The sequence below is a fragment of the Bos indicus genome, chromosome 2, assembly GCF_029378745.1.
Source record: "Bos indicus isolate NIAB-ARS_2022 breed Sahiwal x Tharparkar chromosome 2, NIAB-ARS_B.indTharparkar_mat_pri_1.0, whole genome shotgun sequence".
NCBI classification, from domain to species: domain Eukaryota; kingdom Metazoa; phylum Chordata; class Mammalia; order Artiodactyla; family Bovidae; genus Bos; species Bos indicus.
Window position 1 is genome coordinate 56,679,411 of NC_091761.1, and position 22,185 is coordinate 56,701,595.

Genomic DNA, 22,185 nt, shown 5'->3' on the forward strand with positions numbered 1-22,185 from the left:
GTGTAAAACACTGGAGGAATGTGAAAAAGAACATTCTAGTAGTTTTAAATTTGTTTTTGTTTCTTAATATAATACTTTAAAGAAAACAATCATAAAATTCTAAGCAAATTATACAAGTTACTTTCCCTTTTTGCTCCTAAACCATGATAGGTAAAAAACTGACTTCATGGAAAAAAGGCCACCATCACTTTTGTTAACATTTTAAGAATCTGAAAACCTTTCTAGAAAACCTTTCAAATATTATCATCCTAAATTAGCTAAATTAAATATCAATAAATGCTGACACTTGGGAATGTCTTACTTTGTGATTTCTTGACTGTTATTTTGGTTTCAAATTTGTCTGGACTAGCTCAGAGCTGATCCTGCCTGATATTGAATATATCACATGGATAAGTAAGTGTTCCCTTCAGGTAGGAGTCTAGTGCTGTACACCGATTACCAATGGCGAGAGAAGCACCTATTCACTGGGTTGGGGTGGGAGACTGAGACTGACACGTGAAATGTGAATATTTGGATGAGGCATAGGCACCCAGATTGAGTTTCTGAACTCTATAATTTTGCAGATCTGATGGCATCAGGAAACTCTCCTGGGCTTGCCCCGACATCATCCATTAGCATTCCAACAGGTGGTTAGACCCTCAGATATCTATGTAGATGGAGGCTTGTTCAGTTTTAGACACATGTAAAGAAAAGAAAACATCAAAGGTTTTCAAAATTACTTTGTGTATTTTTTTTCCTGAGTGTGAGTAATTGAATAAGAAAAATAAGAGTTTATTCTCTTGTTTATTCTCTAGTTTATTCTCTTACTTGGGCTTGAATTTTAGTTCTCTTACTTTTTCTTGTGTCGTCTTTGGCAAGTTGCTTAACCTATCTGTGCCTCAGTGTGATGACCTATAAAATGAGGATAATACCATGTTATCAGACTAAATACCAGACTAAAACAAACACATGTGCCTGGCATGTAGAAAACAACTAAAAATGAGCATTTATTATCATTGTAATTGTCATTTCCATAATTTTGCTCAAAATAGGCTCTCATTGGCCTTTTTGGAATCAAGGGCATTCTTGAAGATGGATGGCTGAGGAGGAAATCATGACACAGTCTCAGGAGTGTTTAGAAATACTGACTGTCCGTAGATGACTAACGGGCATTTTGGAGAAGTTAGTCAGGTAACTCAGATGAGGTCACATTGTTAGCCAGAGGAAGGGCTGAATTTACCCTCCAAGTCCTTCATATTTTGGTCTTGATTTCATTTCTTCTTTCTTTTCATTATATCACTGTAGTGGAAGTATTCATCAAAAGTTTACAAAATACCATTATTGGTTCTTCTGGAAATTTTTCTGCCTTTTATACATATGTGGAAGCAACTACAAACCTCCCCATAGGGAAAATATTAGCCAAATTCATGCAATCTACTGCTCCTGGGACACAATTATATAATGGTGAATTTGGAGTGTGCATTGCACTAAAACTGGAACTCAGTTAATAGAATGCCTGGGTTGTGAAAGTAATTCCATCTTACTTTTAATTTATTATGTGTATGTGAATGTGTATGGTCCTAAATTATCAAATACTTATTTAAATTATGAATCTTAAAGCCAATTCACAGAACACTTTTTGAAAGGTCAGATAAAAATTCAGTGATGTAAGACAATTGATGTACATACGTTGTATAATTTAGTCTCCCCTGTATAGCCATCCTGTATTACCAATTAAAGACTCTCCAGATTCCCCATTATTCTTATTGAGTATCTTCATCTCCTGTTTAGGTGATATATTTTGATTTGGTTTTCCTCTCTTTAAATAAATTTCACACTTCACTAACTATTACAATGTGAATAGCCCAGGTGCAAATATGAGTTAATAGCTAAATGGTTTTGGCAATTACTTTCCAATAGAAAGAAATATTTGGGAAAGAAGTTAAATGCAGCTAGAAATTTTAGAGGCATCTGGCTCTCCTTGAATATTCATAAACCTGTATATATACTCACATATGCATATATTTTATGCAGTCTATTAAGATATTGTAAAAGTATTAAAGGAAGAAGTATCTCATGTTTCTGGTTGCTTAAAAAGGAAAGAGAAAAAGAGAAAGACTGCAATAATGATCTCCCTTGAAAATTATTCCATTTCTATTGCAGAAAATAGCCATTCTCTTATCCTTCAGTTACTATCTACCTAATTACCATGTGAATACTCTGTAATTGTATATCCACCGTTGTCCTTTAGATTGCATGATTGTGTTTGGTGCTACAATGCACTTCTTAGTATAATTATCCTACAGAGGTTATAACAATTTTTATATTGTGAATATAAAGTGCTATTGTATAATTTCATGGTAATCTCTACTTTCTTAGCACAGATTAATTACATTTCATTATTTCCCCTTCTTACTATATGCAGAAATCTCAATTGCTATGCCATTCAGGTCAGTAAAATGATCAAAACTTATGAGCTGGAATGTTCCAAACTAAGGAAGATTTCATTGGCAGTAATTTATGTAGGCTGTTGCCACAGTAGACATTATTCAGATCAGTCTTAGTGGCTTTTTAATTCCTGTTGTAACCTCACAGTTGGGTTGTCAGATCTCTGAGAGCTAGTGTCCTGTCTTGTATTTCTGGATTTTTCTCACAACTCTCAACATACACTTAGTCACATACATGTCCTCAGTAAATAATCAATTACACATCACCACTTCCATTTTATCAACATGGTGTTCAAAATTAAATCAATTATATTGTCCCACATGCTTTTCTTTCCATAAATTCCAGACTGCTGCTGTTAAATACATAAAGGCCAATCTGAGTAGACTCTTATCTTCAACCTTTAATCTTCAGCTCCTTCCCTATTTTATCCCCTTGAACAAAATGTCTCTTGTCAGCTGTATTTTCTTTGAACCTTTCTTCTTTTAGTTTATCACACTTTTTTTTTTTTACTTTCTCTCAGTTCCAATCACTATTAAGCTAAACACAAAATTCGAAGGAATAAAAGATGTTTGTTTTTGTAAGCAAAGTATATGTGTGTGTGTGTGTGAGTGCATGTGTGTCTATGTGTCAGAAACTAGAAGACGATCCCTTTGTGTGAACCAACTACCAACATTCCCAACTCTTTTATTTTTTGGGAGGAATTAAGCTTTTTATTTAGATTTGTCTACTGAATCATAATCAGTAACATTTCACTTAAAACTGAAATATAAAAAAAAATGGGGAAGGCTACGAAACTTCTGTAATAAATAATTGGCAGAATGATAAATGAATCATTAATACAAATACTAATATATTTTAGTTAAGAAAATGAGTATCTATCTTATAAAAAGATTACTTTCAAAGTGTTTTTAAAGTATTTTTAATGTTTAAAGTGGTTAGCTGTATAAGGTAAGCAATTTCAGTGCTCTGGGATAAAAAAAAAAATGTTTTTCCAGTTACAGTTTAACTTCTCTCTGTTTCTGAGCTTATCAAGAAAGACTCTTTAGAACTAAAATGAACAATTGCATACCATAGGAGCCTTCTCATATAATATTCTTCTTTATACTTTGTTAAATTTCTGCTGGATTGGGAAGTGCTAAAGAAGTATTCCTTTTAGCAAACAAATAACTGAAGAGATAGAATTTAAATATGAGTGGTGCCAGTGGTAAGGAATCTGCCTGCTAATGCACAGGACACAAGAGACAAGGGTTGATCCCTGCATCGGGAAGATCCCCTGGAGGAGGAAATGGCAACACACTCTAGTATTCTTGCCCAGGAAATCCCATGGACAGAGAAACTTCGAAGTCTACAGTCCATTGGGGCACAAAGAGTTGGACACAAATGAGTGACTGAACACCATGTAGTAATTATTTGAGAGTATATAGAGATATGGGCTTCCTAGTCATTGTTATTAGTTCAGCTAATAAAGAATCCACCCGCAATGTAGGAGACCCCAGTTTGATTCCTGGGTTGGGAAGATCCCTTGGAGAAGGGATAGACTACCCATTCCAATATTCTTGGGCTTCCCTTGTGGCTCAGCTGGTCAAGAATCCACCTGAAATGCGGGAGACCTGAGTTTGCTCCCTGGGTCAGGAAGATGCCCTGGAGAAGGGAATGGCTACCCACTCCAGTATTATGGCCTGGAGAATTCCATGGGCTGTATAGTCCATGGGGAGGCAAAAAGTTGGACAAAACTGAGCGACTTTCACTGACTTTCACTTTCAGAGATAGGACACTGATAAAAATACAACATATATTTCTGCAAGCTTTACACAGATGCTTGTAATTCAAAGTGGATTATGACTGAAAAGAGAATGACAAATTATGTAGCTTTCCTATGACCTATTATGCATTCCTATCATGATATTGAGACAATTACCGAGAACATGAACTTTGGTTGAGTCACCCAATTTGGAAATAGAGAGCACCATCAGATGTTTTAAACTATTTCCTGGGCTTACATATATCATGTTATGATTAAACTTGAAATAACAGAGTTTTTGAAGGAATTATTTTGACTTCCAACTTACAAGCACCCAATGCTTGTGTGATAATTTAAATACGACTTGCTGAAGTCTCCTATCAAGTAAGGTCTACTTTCTCCTGTATTCAGAAATCTGGAGTTGGAGTTGAGTAAACAGGGAAGACTTTAAGAGAGAGAGAAAGGAAGGGAGGGAGAAAGAGAGAATGGGAGGGAGGAAGGAAGAAAGAAAAAGAGAGGTTCGAAGAAGGGGAGAACACAAGGAAGAGTGAAAGAGGAAGGAAGAAAGGGGAGAGAATGTACATTCAAAGTGTTGGACCCTACAGTGCTAACAGGCAGAAAACCATCCAGCAGACATGTAATTCAACATCTTCTACATGCTCCACATCCTAAGCCTAATAATGGGAGATAGAAAGCTTTCATAGGAAGATATTAGGAAGCAACTCTGGCCAGGCTAGAATATAGTGAGCAAATCTCTGTCCTTAAACTTCAATTTTGCCTAGAGTGCTAAACACACAAACTGGGAAAAAATGAAATGTCTTCCATTTGAATATCCGTAGAGAAAGGGTTCTGAGTCTAAAATTATTTCTGCCTTTTTTAGAGGGAAAACGTGGCATGGCTTAACAGTATGCAATTTGTAATTATTTAACTGTATATTCTAACACCTGTTTACAATTTTATCTTAAGCAAACTTTTTTTTTTTTTTTTTTACATTCTTTAGGTTACATTTTTAGGCCATGAGGCCAGTCAGAGCATTGAATAATGTGCAGCTGACGTCCTTCAAAATATATTAAAAACATTAGAAAATGGAGAGTTTCCTTTAAAACATAAAAAACAAACTATGAATTCCTTTTAAAAATATTATCCTTAAAGAGAAAATCTATTAGCCTAGTTAGCAAACTAATCAGAATTTATAAAATATTCTTATTGTAGCTTATATGCCATTAGATTTAAAAAGAAATCTTTCTGTGGAAGCATAATATACATAGAAATGTTTAAAATCACAAGTATCCAATTCAATAAATTATCTCCAGGTGTACACATCAGTGTAAACCAACGTTCAGGTCAAGAATGAGCTTTATTATTATCTCAAGTGCTCCCTGGTGTTCTTCATCACTATCCCTTTCTTTCTCTTCAAATAACTCCTTTTTGACACTTAAAACCACAGATTAGTTTTGCCTTTTGAACTTTACATAAATAAAACCATACTACATGTATTTTCTGTCCATTTTTTCCCTCATTATTATTTTTGTGAGATTCTTGCATGTTGTTGCTTATAACTAATGTTTTCATTTTTCATTTATCTATTTCCATATATTCTTATAATGGATATTTAGATTATTTTTTAGCTTTTGCCTATTTCTAAAAAGGTTTTTGTGCATATTATGGACATGTTTTGTGCACTCGTACGTGCTTTTCTCTTGCATATACAGTATATTAAGAGTAAAAAGGCTAGGTCATAAAGTGTGGGTATGTTCAAATTTGGGGCTTCCCTGGTGGCTCAGCAGTAAAGAATCCACCTGAAAAGCAGGAGACGGGGGTTCAATCCCTGGGTTGGGAAAGATTCCCTGGAGGAGGGCATGGCAACTGAGTCAGAGGCAACTGAACACAGCGCACACACAGCATGTTCAAATTTAATTGTTGTTTAGTTGCTAAGTTGTGTCTGACTCTTTGCGACCCCATGGACTGTAACCTGCCAGGCTCCTCTGTCTATGGGATTTCCCAGGCAAGAATACAGGTGGCCATTTCCTTCTCCAGGGGATCTGCCCAACCCAGGGATCAAACCTGTGACTCTTACTTGGCAGGCAGATTCTTGACCACTGAACCACAAGGGAACCGCTCAAATTTAGTATAACTGATACTGTCAATTATTTCCCGTATCAATTGAACCAATTTATATTCCCACTACTAGTGCTATGAGAGTTTTTGCCTTTAGTCATCAATTTGGTGGAAGTGCAAAGGTATTTCTTTGATGTATTAATTTTTATTTCCTTGAATACTAATAAGTTCCGTATATTCTCACATCTTTATGTTCTCAGTCTAAACCAGATTTAATTTATTATCCACAATTACTTTTAATTAGTAAATTGTAGGTAAGTTTTTAACTTTGGCCTTTAGCACCTTAAAGTGCTAAATACGTGCAAGATAAGTGTAAGCAGACTGTTACTTGCTACAGTATGGTATAAGGCAATCATCAACCCTCAGGATGTTAACTCAACTTTTCCTAGCTTCTTAGGTCTTCTCAATGAAGTGATTTTAAAAACAACGTGGTTCAAAATTTTAGGTTAAAATTACATTTTAATTAGGGCTCCCAAAGTTAGTCAAGAAATAAGCTATTTCAATCAAATCAAATCTATTTACAACTTAGACAACTTGCTACTCAGTAAAATTATTTTCAGATTTCTTACATTCCCTAGTTTCCAAATTCTGTTTACTCATCTGATCTGATGGGTTTCACCCAGGCCTCAAACCTGATCTAGAATTTGGAATTCAGGAGTGGGGGTAGTGGATGAAAGGAAAAGAAACTGGAATCTGCATTTGCAAGTCAGTCACCTACATGATTCTGATGAATTATCCATTGTGAAAAAAACCTCATAATATGAAGATCTTGGAAAGATACATCAGCTGTTTTCTATATCCCATCAGAAAAAATGAACCAGGACCAATGGATGAAATTAAAGCAATTAGAGACAATATTAAAAGAGTTCTCTGTCGATAAGTTGTATCTAGCAAACTGACTAAGGAAAATTGCTCTTTAGAGATTTCTGCATAGCAGATGGTATTAGATGATTATATAGGCTACTGTTAATACATTCTTCACAAATATTAAAAAAAAAAAAAAAAACAGAATTTGTGTTGTGTGCATTATCTACCTGCCAAGCCTAGAACAACTACAAATAGACATTGTAATGGACAGACATTAACATTGACTTAATTTTTAGATCTTTAAGTCTCTCACCCTTTGAAAGTGCTTCTTTTCTTAAACATAGCCAAGACCCTTAGTAATAAACTTAAGCTTTGAATCTCAATGAGGGTACTTGGCATAATGCAACAGCAAGCATAAGAATGCTTGAAATAAATTTCCATAAATATGAAGCAAGCCTGTCAATAAATTTAATTTCTGTCTGATTTAATAAAAGGCTAGATAAATATACAAGCATAAAAGTTATAAATTATGTTTTAACTTTTTTTACCCACAACAATCATCTTATAGCAGATTAAAGTTTATAAATTGTGATTTTTACATCATCTAATCACACTTAATATTGCTTCACAATTAGATAACTATAAGGAAATTGCAACTTCAAACACTAGGTCTGTGATCAATTCAGTAAGTTCTTCTGCTTAAGATTACTTGTATTAATACTATAAATTTCAATATTGTGAATGTGGCAAATTAGAAAATAATGATGTGTCAATATACATATAGACTTGTTTGTTTTTCAGAAGACTGAGGCAAAACGTCTAATTGCAAAGTCAATGTTGTTCTTATTAAATGGTCTTTTTATTACTGATGTTCAAGAGATATGGAAATATTTGAAGAAGTCTTCCTTTGTAGTTGAGAAAATTGTCTGAAGTGCTCAGTAGGAAACATTTTACAAAGCAAAGGGTTCAGACTGCATGGAGGTTTTCCCTCTGACTGATGAGACTCCAGGTTCTCACCTGGGAGAAGGAAATGGCCTAGACTTCTGTTATCACTTTCTACCCATGTGGATCTGTTAGTCTTCCGGTCCACGTTTCTACTGGGGCTCCATGAGAGGCACAACTTCTATCTGCTTACCTGCTCAGGTGTTTGGAAATACTGGCTGTTCTGGCTCATGTGGTGGTGGTGATGGTTTAGTCTCTAAGTCGTGTCTGACTTTTGCTGACCCCATGGACTGTAGCCCACCAGGCTCCTCTGTCCATAGGATTCTCCAGGCAAGAGTACTGGAGTGGGTTGTCATCCTCCTCCAGGGGATCTTCCTTACCCTGGTATTGAATCTGGGTCTCCTGGCTCATGTAGAGAGGGGCTTCTTTCCACTCCACCAAAAGCTATCGAAGGAGTTAAGAGTCCCATACTTACTCTGTTCTTCAGATGAAAAGAGATGTAAGGAGGAACAAAGATAGATGACATCTAAAGAAATCTTGAGGATTTATGTTCATTCCAGAATAACAGAAATATTGCTTCTTAGAAGGAAAGCTGAGGAAACTTGAGAACTTAAATTTTAAAATTCAGGACTAATAGAGTTTGTCAGTTAGTATTATATCAATATAACTAATATTACATCTATTATGTCAATATAATATATCAATACAATTTATATCGATATAGTATATCAATATAACTCTTAGCAAGATGAAATGATGGCAAACTCAGGCAAAAAGAGGAATCAATGGTATTCTTAAAGAAATGTGGTTACATGCAATTACAAGTTGCTCTTGTAAATTAATCCACTTATCCATTGACCATTTTAAAATATTAAGTAGAATGGTAACATTTATTGTGACTCAAGAAAAAATATCTTGTAGGATTTCCACGGTGGTCCAGACTCTATGCTTCCCGTGCAAGGAATGTGGGTTCAACCCCTGATTGTAGAAATTCCACAGTGTGGTAAAAAAAATAAAGAAAAATACTTTGTAACACAATTTTATTTCTATACTGTTCATTCTTTCTAGATGTGTGTCATCACTACTGTGTGAATTCTGAATCCTGTACCATTGGAGATGATGGAAGTGTGGAATGTGTCTGTCCAATACGCTATGAAGGATCAAAGTGTGAAATTGACAAATGTATAAGGTGCCATGGGGGACATTGCATTATAAATAAAGACAGTGAAGATATATCTTGCAAGTAAGTAGAGAGCTAACTTAATTTATAAAAGCATTTGAACCCAAAAGGACATAACATTCTGGCAAAAAATGAGAACATTATAAATTATTGTTTTTTAATTAATTTTTTAATTGGAGGATAATTGCTGTACAGAATTTTGTTGTTCTCCATCAAACATAAACATGAATCAGAAATTCAATATGGCAAGTGTTCCATTATCTCTCTTTTTTTTTTTTTTCCTACAAAGAGAGTTCAATTCACTTTGATTAAACCAAAATGTATTCAAAAAGTGTTAACGTACTTCTGGGAAAGATGAACACTTATCATGAAATAATGTGGTCAGATCATTCCCTGTATAGAATATTCCTAATAGCAAGCAAGCACAAGTGAAATGCAACATACCTTCAAAAAACTTATGTAATACTTCTAAATTAGAATAGCTTGGACTTTTGTCTCATCATTATTATCAGCAATGAGTATTTGCCTTTCTGATTTTACAAAGTGATCCTCTGGGAAAGGAACAAAAGACCTGTCGAATGGAAACAAAATTTAATTTTTTTATCTGACTTTGAAAATTATGGTTGAAAATAAGTAGAAGAAATGATGCTTCCTAGGAAGCCACTACAATTAAGACATCCAATTACATTTTTGTAACACTGCCTTTGCTCTTTGGCTTTGAGATTAAGTGAATGGAAGACAGAACTTTGCAGCTAAAGAGTGGCATTCAGTTTCTGTCATGAAACAGATTTATGCCACAGAGGTTAGAGATCAATTCTCACTCTGAACTTCTTTTCACAACCTTTTAAAAGAAGGGCTTATAAATGATTGGGCTCTGGTCATTTGCCCTCTGTGTGTGTGTTAGTCACTCAGTCATGTCCGCCTCTTTTTGACCCCATGGACTGTAGCCCACCAGGCTCCTCTATACATGGGATTCTCCAGGCAAGAATACTGGAGTGGGTTGCCATTTCCTTCTGCAATCATTTGCCCTAGGACTATAATAAATGAGAATATGTGATAGAAAAACACACCTTCAAATGTTCATGCCACAGCTTCCACCAAGACAGCCTCTGTGAGGGTGCCAGCCCTGAGTTATGTTACTCTGACAAACAAGGTCCAATAAAATTTTATTACAGACATCATCATTTTTTTCTTTTTTATTTACTCTCATTTTCGAATTAATCAATGTATGGTTTGTTATCATTATAAATGACATTTACTCAAGCCTTCAAATTGGGTCATTGGAAAGTACATTATTTTTCAACTAAAGTCATTGAAAAATATGACTAATTATAATACATGCCTTTGATAAGTACATAAAAGTAAAATACATTTTTATTTAAACTATCAAAATCATGTTTGCTCATTAAATTCATCAGTTCTTTGTGATGAAACTTGAGCATGGCAGAACTTGATTTCAGTTAGTGAGCATACATCTTTCTTTATGTCTAGTGTACCATGTCAGGAATGCCCTGTAGAATCTTCTTTACAACCCCATTTCATTCACCCAGGAAATTGTAGACTATCGTGTAAGAAAGGCTGAGAGGCATAGTTTCCAACCCAGTTTATCTTGGAGAAGCACACGCATTGACACATACTGTTTCCGTCACATAGGTCAGTTCCATGTGAGGAAGGAAGGGTTGGATTCTTAGGACCCTCACTATTGCCTACTGTACAGACAATATTGGCTTAACCAAGTTAGAAACACTGGAACGCATAACCTGAATATACTTTTGAGGTTCCACATTACAGTTCCTGACTTAAATATCTTTTTGGAAAACTATTTGTAAGAATGGATAAATAACAGTTGCTAGCAGTGAGTTGGAGAAGGAAATGGCAACCCGCTCCAGTATTCTTGCCTAGAGAATCCCAGGGACAGAGGAGCCTAGTGGGCTGCCGTCTATGGGGTCGCACAGAGTCGGACACAACTGAAGCGACTTGGCAGCAGCAGCAGCAGCAGCAGTGAGTAGATAGTGAAAGTTTAAAAATAGGAGTATATTATTTGATTTACCAGATAGGCTATAACAACATATGAACATGACAATGCAAAAACGACTCCTTGTGTATCTTGAAACATTAGATAAGTTTGTTTTTATTTCTATGATACTTTTCATGTTAGCATTAAATAAAGCTTAAAGCAATGTTGGGATTTCTATTTCATGGGTAAAGAACTGATACTAAAAATCACAACTGAGTTAAACTTTTTATTTAAATGAGAAAAATTCAAGCTGTATGTGTATTTGTGATTCCAAATACTGATGTGTTCCTAATGCCAAGCCTACAAGCTGTCAACTACAGTAGAAAATAGATACTCTGTCAAATATAATGAGTATAATCTTTAGAACTAATTGTGTATTTTTTCTCTCTTCCTTAGTAAATACTGATGAAGAAATGCTTGATCATAATTTTGAATAACCTAAATTATACCACTCTGATGTCAAATTGTTATGAGAATTCTTTCTGATTAATGGGCAACTGCTAATTACAAATTGTGCGTGCATGGGTGCATGCGTATAACATTCTAAGAAATTAAATTATAATGAAAACTACATTAAAACATAAGCTGTACTATTTGATGTCCTACAATGATTTGGATAGCTTATATTTCACATTTGAATTATATACAAAATTCTGTCTTAAGTTTAGGATTCAAAGAAAACCTTCAGAAGGAGAACAGGGAAACATCTTTTACAATTCTTGGAAGCAGAAGTTTAAATGCAATCAATAAACAGAATATTTTCTCTTTTAAATTATCATGTTTGGTATATAGTTATCTTTTTGTGGAAAATTCTTTAATGTATAATGAGCTAATTTTTCTCTTTGATGTTGTCCCTTTGATTGAACATGAAACTATAACTTTCTGTTCTTTGATTTTCAAGGAGGCTGGGCATGGAGAGCAAGGAAAAGTCTCCCAGCCCCATTTAACATATCAGACACCAATGCCATTAAATATGTACTTGCCTCACTTTGCTTCCATATTCAAATGCCTGTATAAATCATAAAGAATGTGATACTCTTTGTTAAATCTTTGAAACTTTAACCATTGCCTTCTTCCCCACATTTGTTTCCACTTTCACATATCTCCACTTCCCATCTAGAACATAATTGACTTACTGCTTCTGTTCATCTTGAAAAGAACTGTGATATTTAAATCCATGTTCTTTTTAAAAAATATTTAAATCAAATTCCTGGGAAAGTATAAGCAGTTCAGTACATTTCCAGCAACCCTACCACCTACACTAGGTCAAATAAATATGCAAATAATAAATAAACTGTAAGATAGTCAATCAATTATTGCAAATATCTAACCTATCATTGGGCTTCCCTGGTAGCTCAGCTGGTAAAGAATTGGCCTGCAATGCAAGAGAACCCCGTTCGATTCCTTGGGTCGGAAAGATCTCCTGGAGAAGGGATAGGCTACCCATTCCAGTGTTCTTGGGCTTGTCTTGTGGCTCAGACAATAAAGAATCTGTCTGCAATGCAGGAGACCTGGGTTCGATCCCTGGGTTGGGAAAATCCCTGGAAGAAGGCATGGCAACCCTCTCCAGTATTCTTGCCTAGAGAATCCCCATGAACAGAGGAGACTGGCGTGCTACAGTCCACGGAGTCGCAAAGAGTAGAATGTGACTGAGCAGCTAAGCACTCAACCCATCACTGGGCATTACCCTTTGATAGATGTGCTGCAGTAGGTGTCTGTCATGGAGAGAAGCAAAGTGATCAGTCAATGATATTTCAGCCTGATTTCTTTATTGAGGTTATGTCCAGATTTATTGTGATACCATTGATTACTTCATAGCAATTGGTGCTAACATCGTCTCATAACCAGAGTATTGACATGATCTGTTAGCCAAGGCTGTTACTTCCATACTTCTCATGGAAGAGATTTCCTCAATAATTTGGAATGTCAATGCACTTTACTGTTCCCCCCAACAATTTTCAATGTCCAATCTAATAGTATTTATTTAAAAATGCAACATGACAAGTGAGAAATTTCTGTACTTTTTCTATTGTTATACTTTTTCTTTTCCATGTAGCAGTAGGCACAGTTTTTTATTCTTATCTCAGACAGGCAATGTACTGTAAATTAGAATCATTTCCAAAATGTTTCCAAGAAAGCCTACCTCATTACTTTGTTGCCATATTGCATATTGTTCCTGTAACATTACTGTTTATTTTTGCAATGAATTTTTACCTTTTTTCCTTTAGCATAAATAGAGTTTGACATTAATTACAGTACATATTCAGGGATAAACAGGGGTGTAAAGTGACTACAGGATAGTTATATACATTCAGGCACAATGTGGAGTCTGAAACTCATAATAGTTCTTTGGACCAAACTTTTCAGTTTAGAAGGGATAGCTGAAGCATTTGCTTCCAGAGTATTTGATAATGTGGTTTATAAATAACAAAAAAAGTCACCAAATTCAAGTAGCATGAAAAGGAAATAAGATACTGATATCTCCCTAAAGTGTAAATGACAGATCCTGGAGTATATTTTTCACACCTGTATCTAACTATAATATGTTTTATAGTTAAAAAAAATGGGTTGAAAATTTGAAAATTACCAAAAGAAAAATTTTATGTCATCATTCTATTAAAAAAAAAAAAACTTTGCCTCCAGCAAGTCTTTCTGTAAACCTTTTAGCCAGCTGCTTCATTACTCTTCTATGATGAATATCCTCATCTATAGAGAATTTGTGTGAGCTTTCAACAATAATAATGCCAATAACAATGAGGGTTTTTTTTTTCTCTGTTGCTGCAGCTGCACTAATGGAAAGATTGCCTCTAGCTGCCAGCTATGTGATGGTTACTGTTACAATGGTGGCACATGCCAGCTGGACCCAGAGACAAATGTACCTGTGTGTTTGTGAGTATTTTATAATGCTGTGGGCATTTTATGATATGACTTTAGATGTGCATGGAATCTCTGCTCTATTGTTCTCCATTCTTGGGCTAACATTCTAAATGAATGTTTCATGAACATCTTTGATCAAGTATTGTTCCTCATTGGTTCATGTACTACAGAACTTTCCCCTTCATTAATTTGCTATTGATTTCATAAAGAAGAGATCATTCACTCCTTAGCATCATACCTATTTCAAAGATTCAGAGATCTTTGAACTTGGAAATGCCTGTAAAAATGCTTCTACTTTAATTGATCTTATTTAGATATGTGAAACCCAGACATAATCATATTTATAAATGCTTTGGTACTTAGGGCCACTCTTTTCCAAGTACATAAGGTGTCTTTTCAAAAGTATAGTATTATTTGATATTTGTGTCAGATTTAGAGTGTTGTATTATGTAAACCTATTAAGCCCTTGTCTCTTTTGAATTACATTACATTGAATCTGGGTTTCTAAATCTTTGGAAAGTATTATAGATTCTCTACTCCTGAGAAAATCTGGAACTTAACATTTTTTCTTTCAAACACTTGATTATCCAGAGTGGAAAACTTGAAATAAGACTATTCAGCTTATGTGACTTCTATTTTGAATTTATCACTGCTTAACCAGAAGGATGATGCCCACATAGGATTCACGTCTGCATTCTGTTCCCCTCACTGTCAAGAGTAGACTGTGATGAGTGTGTATGAGAAAGAAGTGAGCATACCTAAGAAAAACTGTGTTAATATGTTACTATTAATATCTCTGTATGAAATAAATTTGAAATATATTTGGAAAAAAAAGTCAGACACTTGATTTAGCTGTATTTTACTGAAATTCTGCAGATGCTCTGTGGGGTTTAAAAGTCAGCGCTGTGACCAGAAAGAGAACCCCTGTGATCACTACTGTCAGAATGAGGGGATTTGCACTTTAACTGCGTTTAATGAGCCGAGATGCAAGTAGGTTTAACCTTCCATTTACCACTAAGCTTTGTGTGACATCATTTCAGGCCGCAGTCCGTTGGTTTAAATCATGAACATCCACATGCATTTCACAGTGTATACTTAATCTTGGGGCTCATCTGTGTCATACATACTTAACCTTTGCTTTGCTCATGTATGCACCGTGGTCAGCTAGTGTCTAGAAAAATAATGGAGGGAATGAAAATACTTGTGGAACTGTCTCATAAAAATATATTTGCTAGAATAGTGGCTTTTAATTAGACAAGGACAGAGCAGGTGTTTCTAGACTCTATTACTATACTAGATGCTTTATTTTGAAAAGTGGCTTTTATTTAGTAACTTTTTATTTCAAGTACAAATGACGTACATTGTTTTGGTTCTTAACAAATACATTCATTTCCTCTGAGAAATTTCAGGGACTGCATTTTGGGTAACTATGAACCTTATAACAATGCAAGTTATTTTTGCATCTTGCATTGAGCTTTAGAGATGAACCATATCTGACATTCTCCTTAATATCCCATGTAAACAGAAGTCCTGATTGGCAACCCCCAATAACAGCATATGGCAGTGTCTCAGAGGAGAAAGCAATGGCAACCCACTCTAGTACTCTTGCCTGGAAAATCCCATGGGTGGAGGAGCCTGGTAGGCTGCAGACCATGGGGTCATGAAGAGTCGGACACAACTGATTGACTTCACTTTCATGCCTTGGAGAAGGAAATGGCAACCCACTCCAGTGTTCTTACCGGAGAATCCCAGGGACGGGGGAGCTTGGTGGGCTGCCATCTATGGGGTTGCACAGAGTAGGACACGACTGAAGTGACTTAGCAGCAGCAGCAGCAGAGTACTTAGTGGTAGTTTTAAGGCACATGGTATTAAAATTCAGATGTTTCATTTTCAAAACTCTATAATTTTTTTCATAGTCATCCATTTTGTTATTCAAGTAAATGTCCTTTTTTACACAATAATTGAAAAAAAAATGGGAAGTGATTAAAATAATCATATAGGAAAATATTTTTTCTTTTTCTGGAAGATATTTGAATGTGTTAAACAAATATTCATTCCTACATAAAATGCAATCAGAAATATCCCTTTAAATATTAGTCTATATAAACCTCCATGAAAAAAATTGATTCACTTTTTCATTCATACTCAGGTTTAGTGTCTTGTGCAACTGAAGACAGAGAGGAGATACCTTTTTAGTATTACCTCGGTCCTGCCTCCACCTAAGTTCCTCCAGTTATTCAGCAAATGTTGATAAGACCCTGAAAGTGTGCTAAATCTTAGACAAATGAAAGTGAATGAAATTTATCTTGAACATCAAACAGCCCACTAATTGGTGGTTTAGAAATTCATAAGAAACTAATTAACCTATGATAGTGTAGGTGAGAACAGAGGAAGAAAAAAAAAAAAAAGAGGGCAGTGGAGTTTTAACAGGGCACGCGATTTGTTTAGAATGGGAGATAGGAATACACGGAAGGCTTTACAGAGAGGGCAACCTCCTGTTGTCCACGTAGTTCAGGTGGTTGAGAGAGGTTGGGAAAAACATCCTGAAAATAAAAATTAACATAAACAGAGACAAGGACGTGAGACTTAGTGGCCACTCTAGGGAACTATGAGTGGATTAATACAGCTAGAATGAAAGGTAACTGTAGAATTGGGGAGGGGATGAGGAGATAAAGCAGAAACATAAATTGTGCTCAGTCGCTCAGTCCTGTCTGACTCTGTGGTCTGTAGACTGACTTTTGCGACCCTGTGGACTATAGCCGCCAGTCTCCTCTGTCCTCAAGATTTTCCAGGCAAGAATATTGGAGTGGGGTGCCATTTCCTACTCCAGGGGATCCTCCTGACCCAGGAATCGAACCTGTATCCCCTTTGTCTCCTGCATCGACAGACGGATTCTTTACCCTAGTGCCACTGGAACCTGATTTATGCCAAAGTTAGAGGATTCCATAGGATGCTGAAAAGAATGTGTAGCCAAAGTGATCTGAGGCAGAGCTGAGGAGTTTGCTGTTAAAAGTGACTTAGTGGCATGTGGAAGAAAGCCCTGGAGTTCAGCTGCAGGGATCCCACACCAAAAGGTTGGTGGTGGGGGCAACATTTCAGGTGAAAAATAGTGGATCCGTGGATAGTTCAGAGTTAGTAAATCCAAGGAGATCCTTGGCCAAACATTGGTCTATGTACTTATAATACTTCATTTTAAGGACCCAGGCAATACCTGCTCTGCGGCCCAGTCTTTGTATGTCTTGTCCCTTTCTCACAATTCTCAGGCAAAGTGTACATGACCTTTCAGCACCCCTGCTCCATCAATAGGTCTCAGGAAATTACCTATCTAGCGAATGCCTTGTATCAACACCAGAGTAAATATCTCTTGTGGGCATAATAGCCCATTTTAACGTTCTCCTTCACTTTTCACTCTTCCTATGTATCATCAGAGACACTGGACCTTTTAAGATATAATCAGCTTCTGATAAATTCAGCCAGGAAATATATGTTAATTGGAGAGGTTACACATTTGTGTACCTTCATTTTTATCTGCTTTGGACTTAGTTGAAATTTTGTCTGTGTTGTGATTTTCTACACCTTAAAATTTATTTTGATGGTACAAGTAATGCTTACTGAATTCCTCAAACTACTTAAGCCATGAAAAGAAGCATAGAAGAGATGATATTTTGTTATTCCTTCATTAATCCATTCAACAAATATGTATTGATAACCTATGATGAGTGAGACCCTGTGTAAAATTAGAAGAATTAATAACAGCTAAAGCTGATTAGTAAACACCTCATTGGTTCTAAAGTCCATGCCCTGGTTAAAACTCTTATTCTGTACTGCTTTCTTTGTGCTGATTAACTCCAATAAGGTTTTTATTTTTGAAGAACATGAAATTAATTTTGGGTAGATGAATGGATTTTCAAAAGTTAAAATACCATTTGACAATTGTTATAAAAGACATATGACTGAAGGTTTGTGGAAAAACAGCTGAACAGAGATCAGTTAATGATGACTGGTGGGAGAGAGAACAGCTTAACAGATGAAGTGATATTTTAACAGTATTTTGAAAAAATGTTTAGTAATTTTATGGGGGGAAATGGCTGAAAACTTTTCTTGAAAGAGGAATAGCACAGTCAGAGACTAGGTCTGCAAATAAAAAGTGAAGGTTGTTGAGAGTAGAACACAGCAATATGGTATAATGGGTAGGGGGAGAATACTAATGAGAGGTTTGTGGGCCGGATTGTGAGGTATATTTTATGCATGATGTAAGAGTGGGTTTATAGAAAGAAGACTGGAGGATTAAGGATGGAATTCTAGGAGACATCAGTGTTTTATTCTGTGTTATGGAAGAATCAACAAATGTAAATAAGAAATAGAATGTGGAGAGAGCTTGTCAAAGAGTAGGTACCTCCAAGTTAAAGGAACAGAGGGTGTCCAAGAATATCAACTCCAGACACTTCAAAGAGGGTAAGAATTCTATGTGATTTACTGAATTTTGCAAGTAAATGGTCATTATGAGAGATGTTTTGCAAGTGCTATTTGGTTGAAAACAGACTATAAATGGGAAAGTGAAAGGAAAGAGAATAGAAAAAAATGTAGATTCCTTTCTGAATCCTTGACAGTGTATTAAATGAACGAAAAACATGGTAATTTCAAGGGGAAGTGGGATCTAGGGGAAAATATTTTTATGACAAAGAAAATGTAACTATTCAAGAAGATCTTTCACTATTTATTAAAGCCTATTGTTAAGGAACTATGAAGGATAGATTATTCAGATTTTATACTCATTTTTCCTAGAGGTGAAATTTGTAGAATATGGAAAATTTCCTAGTTACACTGAAGTATTTATAATTCATTTGGTACTAAAATATAAATAAATAAAAATAAATTTAGTATAAAGTGTCTGTGTTCATATAAAAATTCTCCATCTAAGACAATATTAAGCCCTCCAGACATCTTTCTAGTGGTTGAGTTTCCTCATAAGAGGAAATTTTTGGAAGCACAGATCTTAGCTTCAGATTTCAATTGGTAGTGGTCATATATCTTTAATGAAAAGCCAGTATGTATTATTTCACTTAAAAGCCTTTACAGGAAACAGAAATTGCTTAAAGAGGTAAGATGGTGGTTTTATTGGTGCTACATTATTATTATTATTATTTGTAGAAGGAAAGCTTTTAATTGTACAGAAGTTATACTTTTCTGGAAAATCTATAAAGCATTCAGATCTATGAGGTTGACAGTTTTTTATACATAGAAATTTTATTACCTTATCTTTCAATTTAAGAAATAGATTTGTTCTTTGAAAGCCTTCACTTTTGTCTCTTAATGGCTATTTTCACTTATTACTATGTGTGAAGAAAAAGAAAACCCCAAAGAAAAGCCTAGGAAAAAAAATGAAAACCTAATGCTTTTTTTAAGGTTTATTTGGAGAGACTGTTGACATTAATTAAAGTAGATATATTGAGCAATGTTAAAGCCAATTTTTTAAAAAATGAATAGGTATTATTTTGAAAGCAATGTATTGTTAAACAAATTTTGCTGTGAGATGTAGAAATTATTAATTCTGTGAACTCAATAGCAAGTTAATTATGTTTTCCTTCTTCTTAAATTTCTCCCTAGGATCAGACTTTTATTTATATTGACTTGAAGTTATTTTTAAAGCATAGACCAGCCGCCACAGGACTATTTCCCAGAAACACCCACAGCACATTTCACCCTCTAGTAGCCACCCTGCCTCTATCACTGCAGACGCAGATGCATATAACAACCTTGCCACACAGCCATGGGACCATTCCAACCTAAATGTCTTTGCTTACATAGCTCACAAAATTTCTCTCATGCCTTTTTCCACTTCAATTGAATCACCTCATTGATCTCAAGTTAAGATTACCCTTTGTATATATGTAGTAAATATTAGTTGACTTAGACATAACTGAGTTTTTTTAAGAGAAAAATTAAATATTCAGGGTTTACCAGAAAAAATGAATAAATATATATCATACGTTACATATGTTATATATTGATGTATATGTACATGGAGAGAGAGACATTTATTATATGAATTGACTAATCCAGTTATGGAGGCCAAGAATCCCAGAATCTACTGTCTATAAGCTAGAGATCAGGGAACTCTGGTGGTATAAATAAGTCCAAATCTGAAGGCCTAAGAACCTTGGAATTGATAGTATACATCCAGTCCAAGTCCAAAGAATCAAAAATCAGGAGCATGGATATGCAAGGACAGGAAATGATGGATGTCCCAGCTCAAACAGAAAAAGCAAACTTCCCCTTCTTCTGCCTTTTTGTTCTATTCAGACCCTCCAGCGGGGTCACAATTAAATGTTTGTGTTTAATTTTTCTCTGTGATTTTATAATCTATTTCCTGATACTTTAATGTACCAGAGTATATCAGGGCATATATGTAGCTTACTACTACTACTACTACTAAGTCACTTCAGTCGTGTCCGACTCTGTGCGACCCCAGAGACGGCAGCCCACCAGGCTCCCTGCCCCTGGGATTCTCCAGGCAAGAACACTGGAGTGGGTTGCCATTTCCTTCTCCAATGCATGAAACTGAAAAGTGAAAGTAAAGTCGCTCAGTCATGTCCGACTCTTAGCAACCCCATGGACTGCAGCCTACCACGCTCCTCTGTCCATGGGATTTTCCAGGCAAGAGTACTGGAGTGGGGTGCCGTTGCCTTCCCCAATATGTAGCTTACTGGTGCCTAACTTTTCCACCTATTTCTTATTATGAACACCTAGTTTAGGAGAGCCACAGTCTATAAGAACCAGAGTCCCAAGTGTCCGTCCCTTGATTTCTCCTCATCTTGCCTTTTTAAATAACAAAAATACTGGCAATCATTTTTGCTATATTAATTCATCAGCAAATTTGTATTAAACACTTACTATATCCCAGAACTGGACATGGAACAACAGACTAGTTCCAAATAGGAAAAGGAGTACGTCAAGGCTGTATATTGTCACCCTGCTTATTTAACTTATATGCAGAGTATATCATGAGAAACGCTGGGCTGGAAGAAGCACAAGCTAGAATCAAGATTGCTGGGAAAAATATCAATAACCTCAGATATGCAGATGACACCACTCTTATGGCAGAAAGTGAAGAGGAACTAAAGAGCCTCTTGATGAAAGTGAAAGAGGAGAGTGAAAAAGTTGGCTTAAAGCTCAACATTCAGAAAACGAAGATCATGGCATCTGGTGCCATCACTTCATGGGAAATTTGATGGGGAAACAGTGGAAACAGTGTCAGACTTTATTTTTGGGGGCCCCAAAATCACTGCAGATGGTGATTGCAGCCATGAAATTAAAAGACACTTACTCCTTGAAAGGAAAGTTATGACCAACCTAGATAGTATATTCAAAAGCAGAGACATTTCTTTGTCAACAAAGGTCTGTCTAGTCAAGGCTATGGTTTTTCCAGTAGTCATGTATGGATGTGAGAGTTGGACTGTGAAGAAAGCTGAGCACTGAAGAATTGATGCTTTTGAACTGTGTTGTTGGAGAGGACTCTTGAGAGTCCCTTGGACTGCAAGGAGATCCAACCAGTCCATGCTAAAGGAGATCAGTCCTGGGTGTTCTTTGGAAGGACTGATGCTAAAGCTGAAACTCCAATACTTTGGCCACCTTATGCGAAGAGTTAACTCATTGGAAAAGACTCTGATGCTGGGAGGGATTGGGGGCAGGAGGAGAAGGGGACGACAGAGGATGAGATGGCTGGATGGCATCACTGACTCGATGGACATGAGTTTGGGTAAAATCCGGGAGTTGGTGATGGACAGGGAGGCCTGGCGTGCTGTGATTCATGGGGTCACAAAGAATCGGACATGACTGAGGAACTGAACTGAACTGAACTGATGTCTCAGAAAACAACCTAGGCACTGAAGGTTATATCAGTGAACGAAACAGACTAAAATATTTGACTAGTGAAGCTAAAAGATGAATGATTACTGTTATTGGTGGAACTTGGGAAATATTTACTTTCTAAAAATAAGTTTCTGTGTAATTCACATTCTTTTTCAAAAGAATAAGAAAAAGCCAAGTTTAAAATCATGTTTGTCAGCCAAAAAG

General features: G+C 35.8%; 1 protein-coding gene across 1 annotated transcript in view; it reads left to right on the forward strand.

The window, feature by feature from the left end:
* The window catches only part of LRP1B (LDL receptor related protein 1B), a 2,167,013-nt gene that overhangs the window by 2,103,127 nt on the left and 41,701 nt on the right, over positions 1 to 22,185 (forward strand). The window contains exons 85-86 of the mRNA XM_070768349.1: positions 9,104 to 9,278; positions 14,017 to 14,121. Coding sequence (XP_070624450.1) covers positions 9,104 to 9,278; positions 14,017 to 14,121 — 280 coding nt within the window. The remainder of the gene's footprint in view (positions 1 to 9,103; positions 9,279 to 14,016; positions 14,122 to 22,185) is intronic.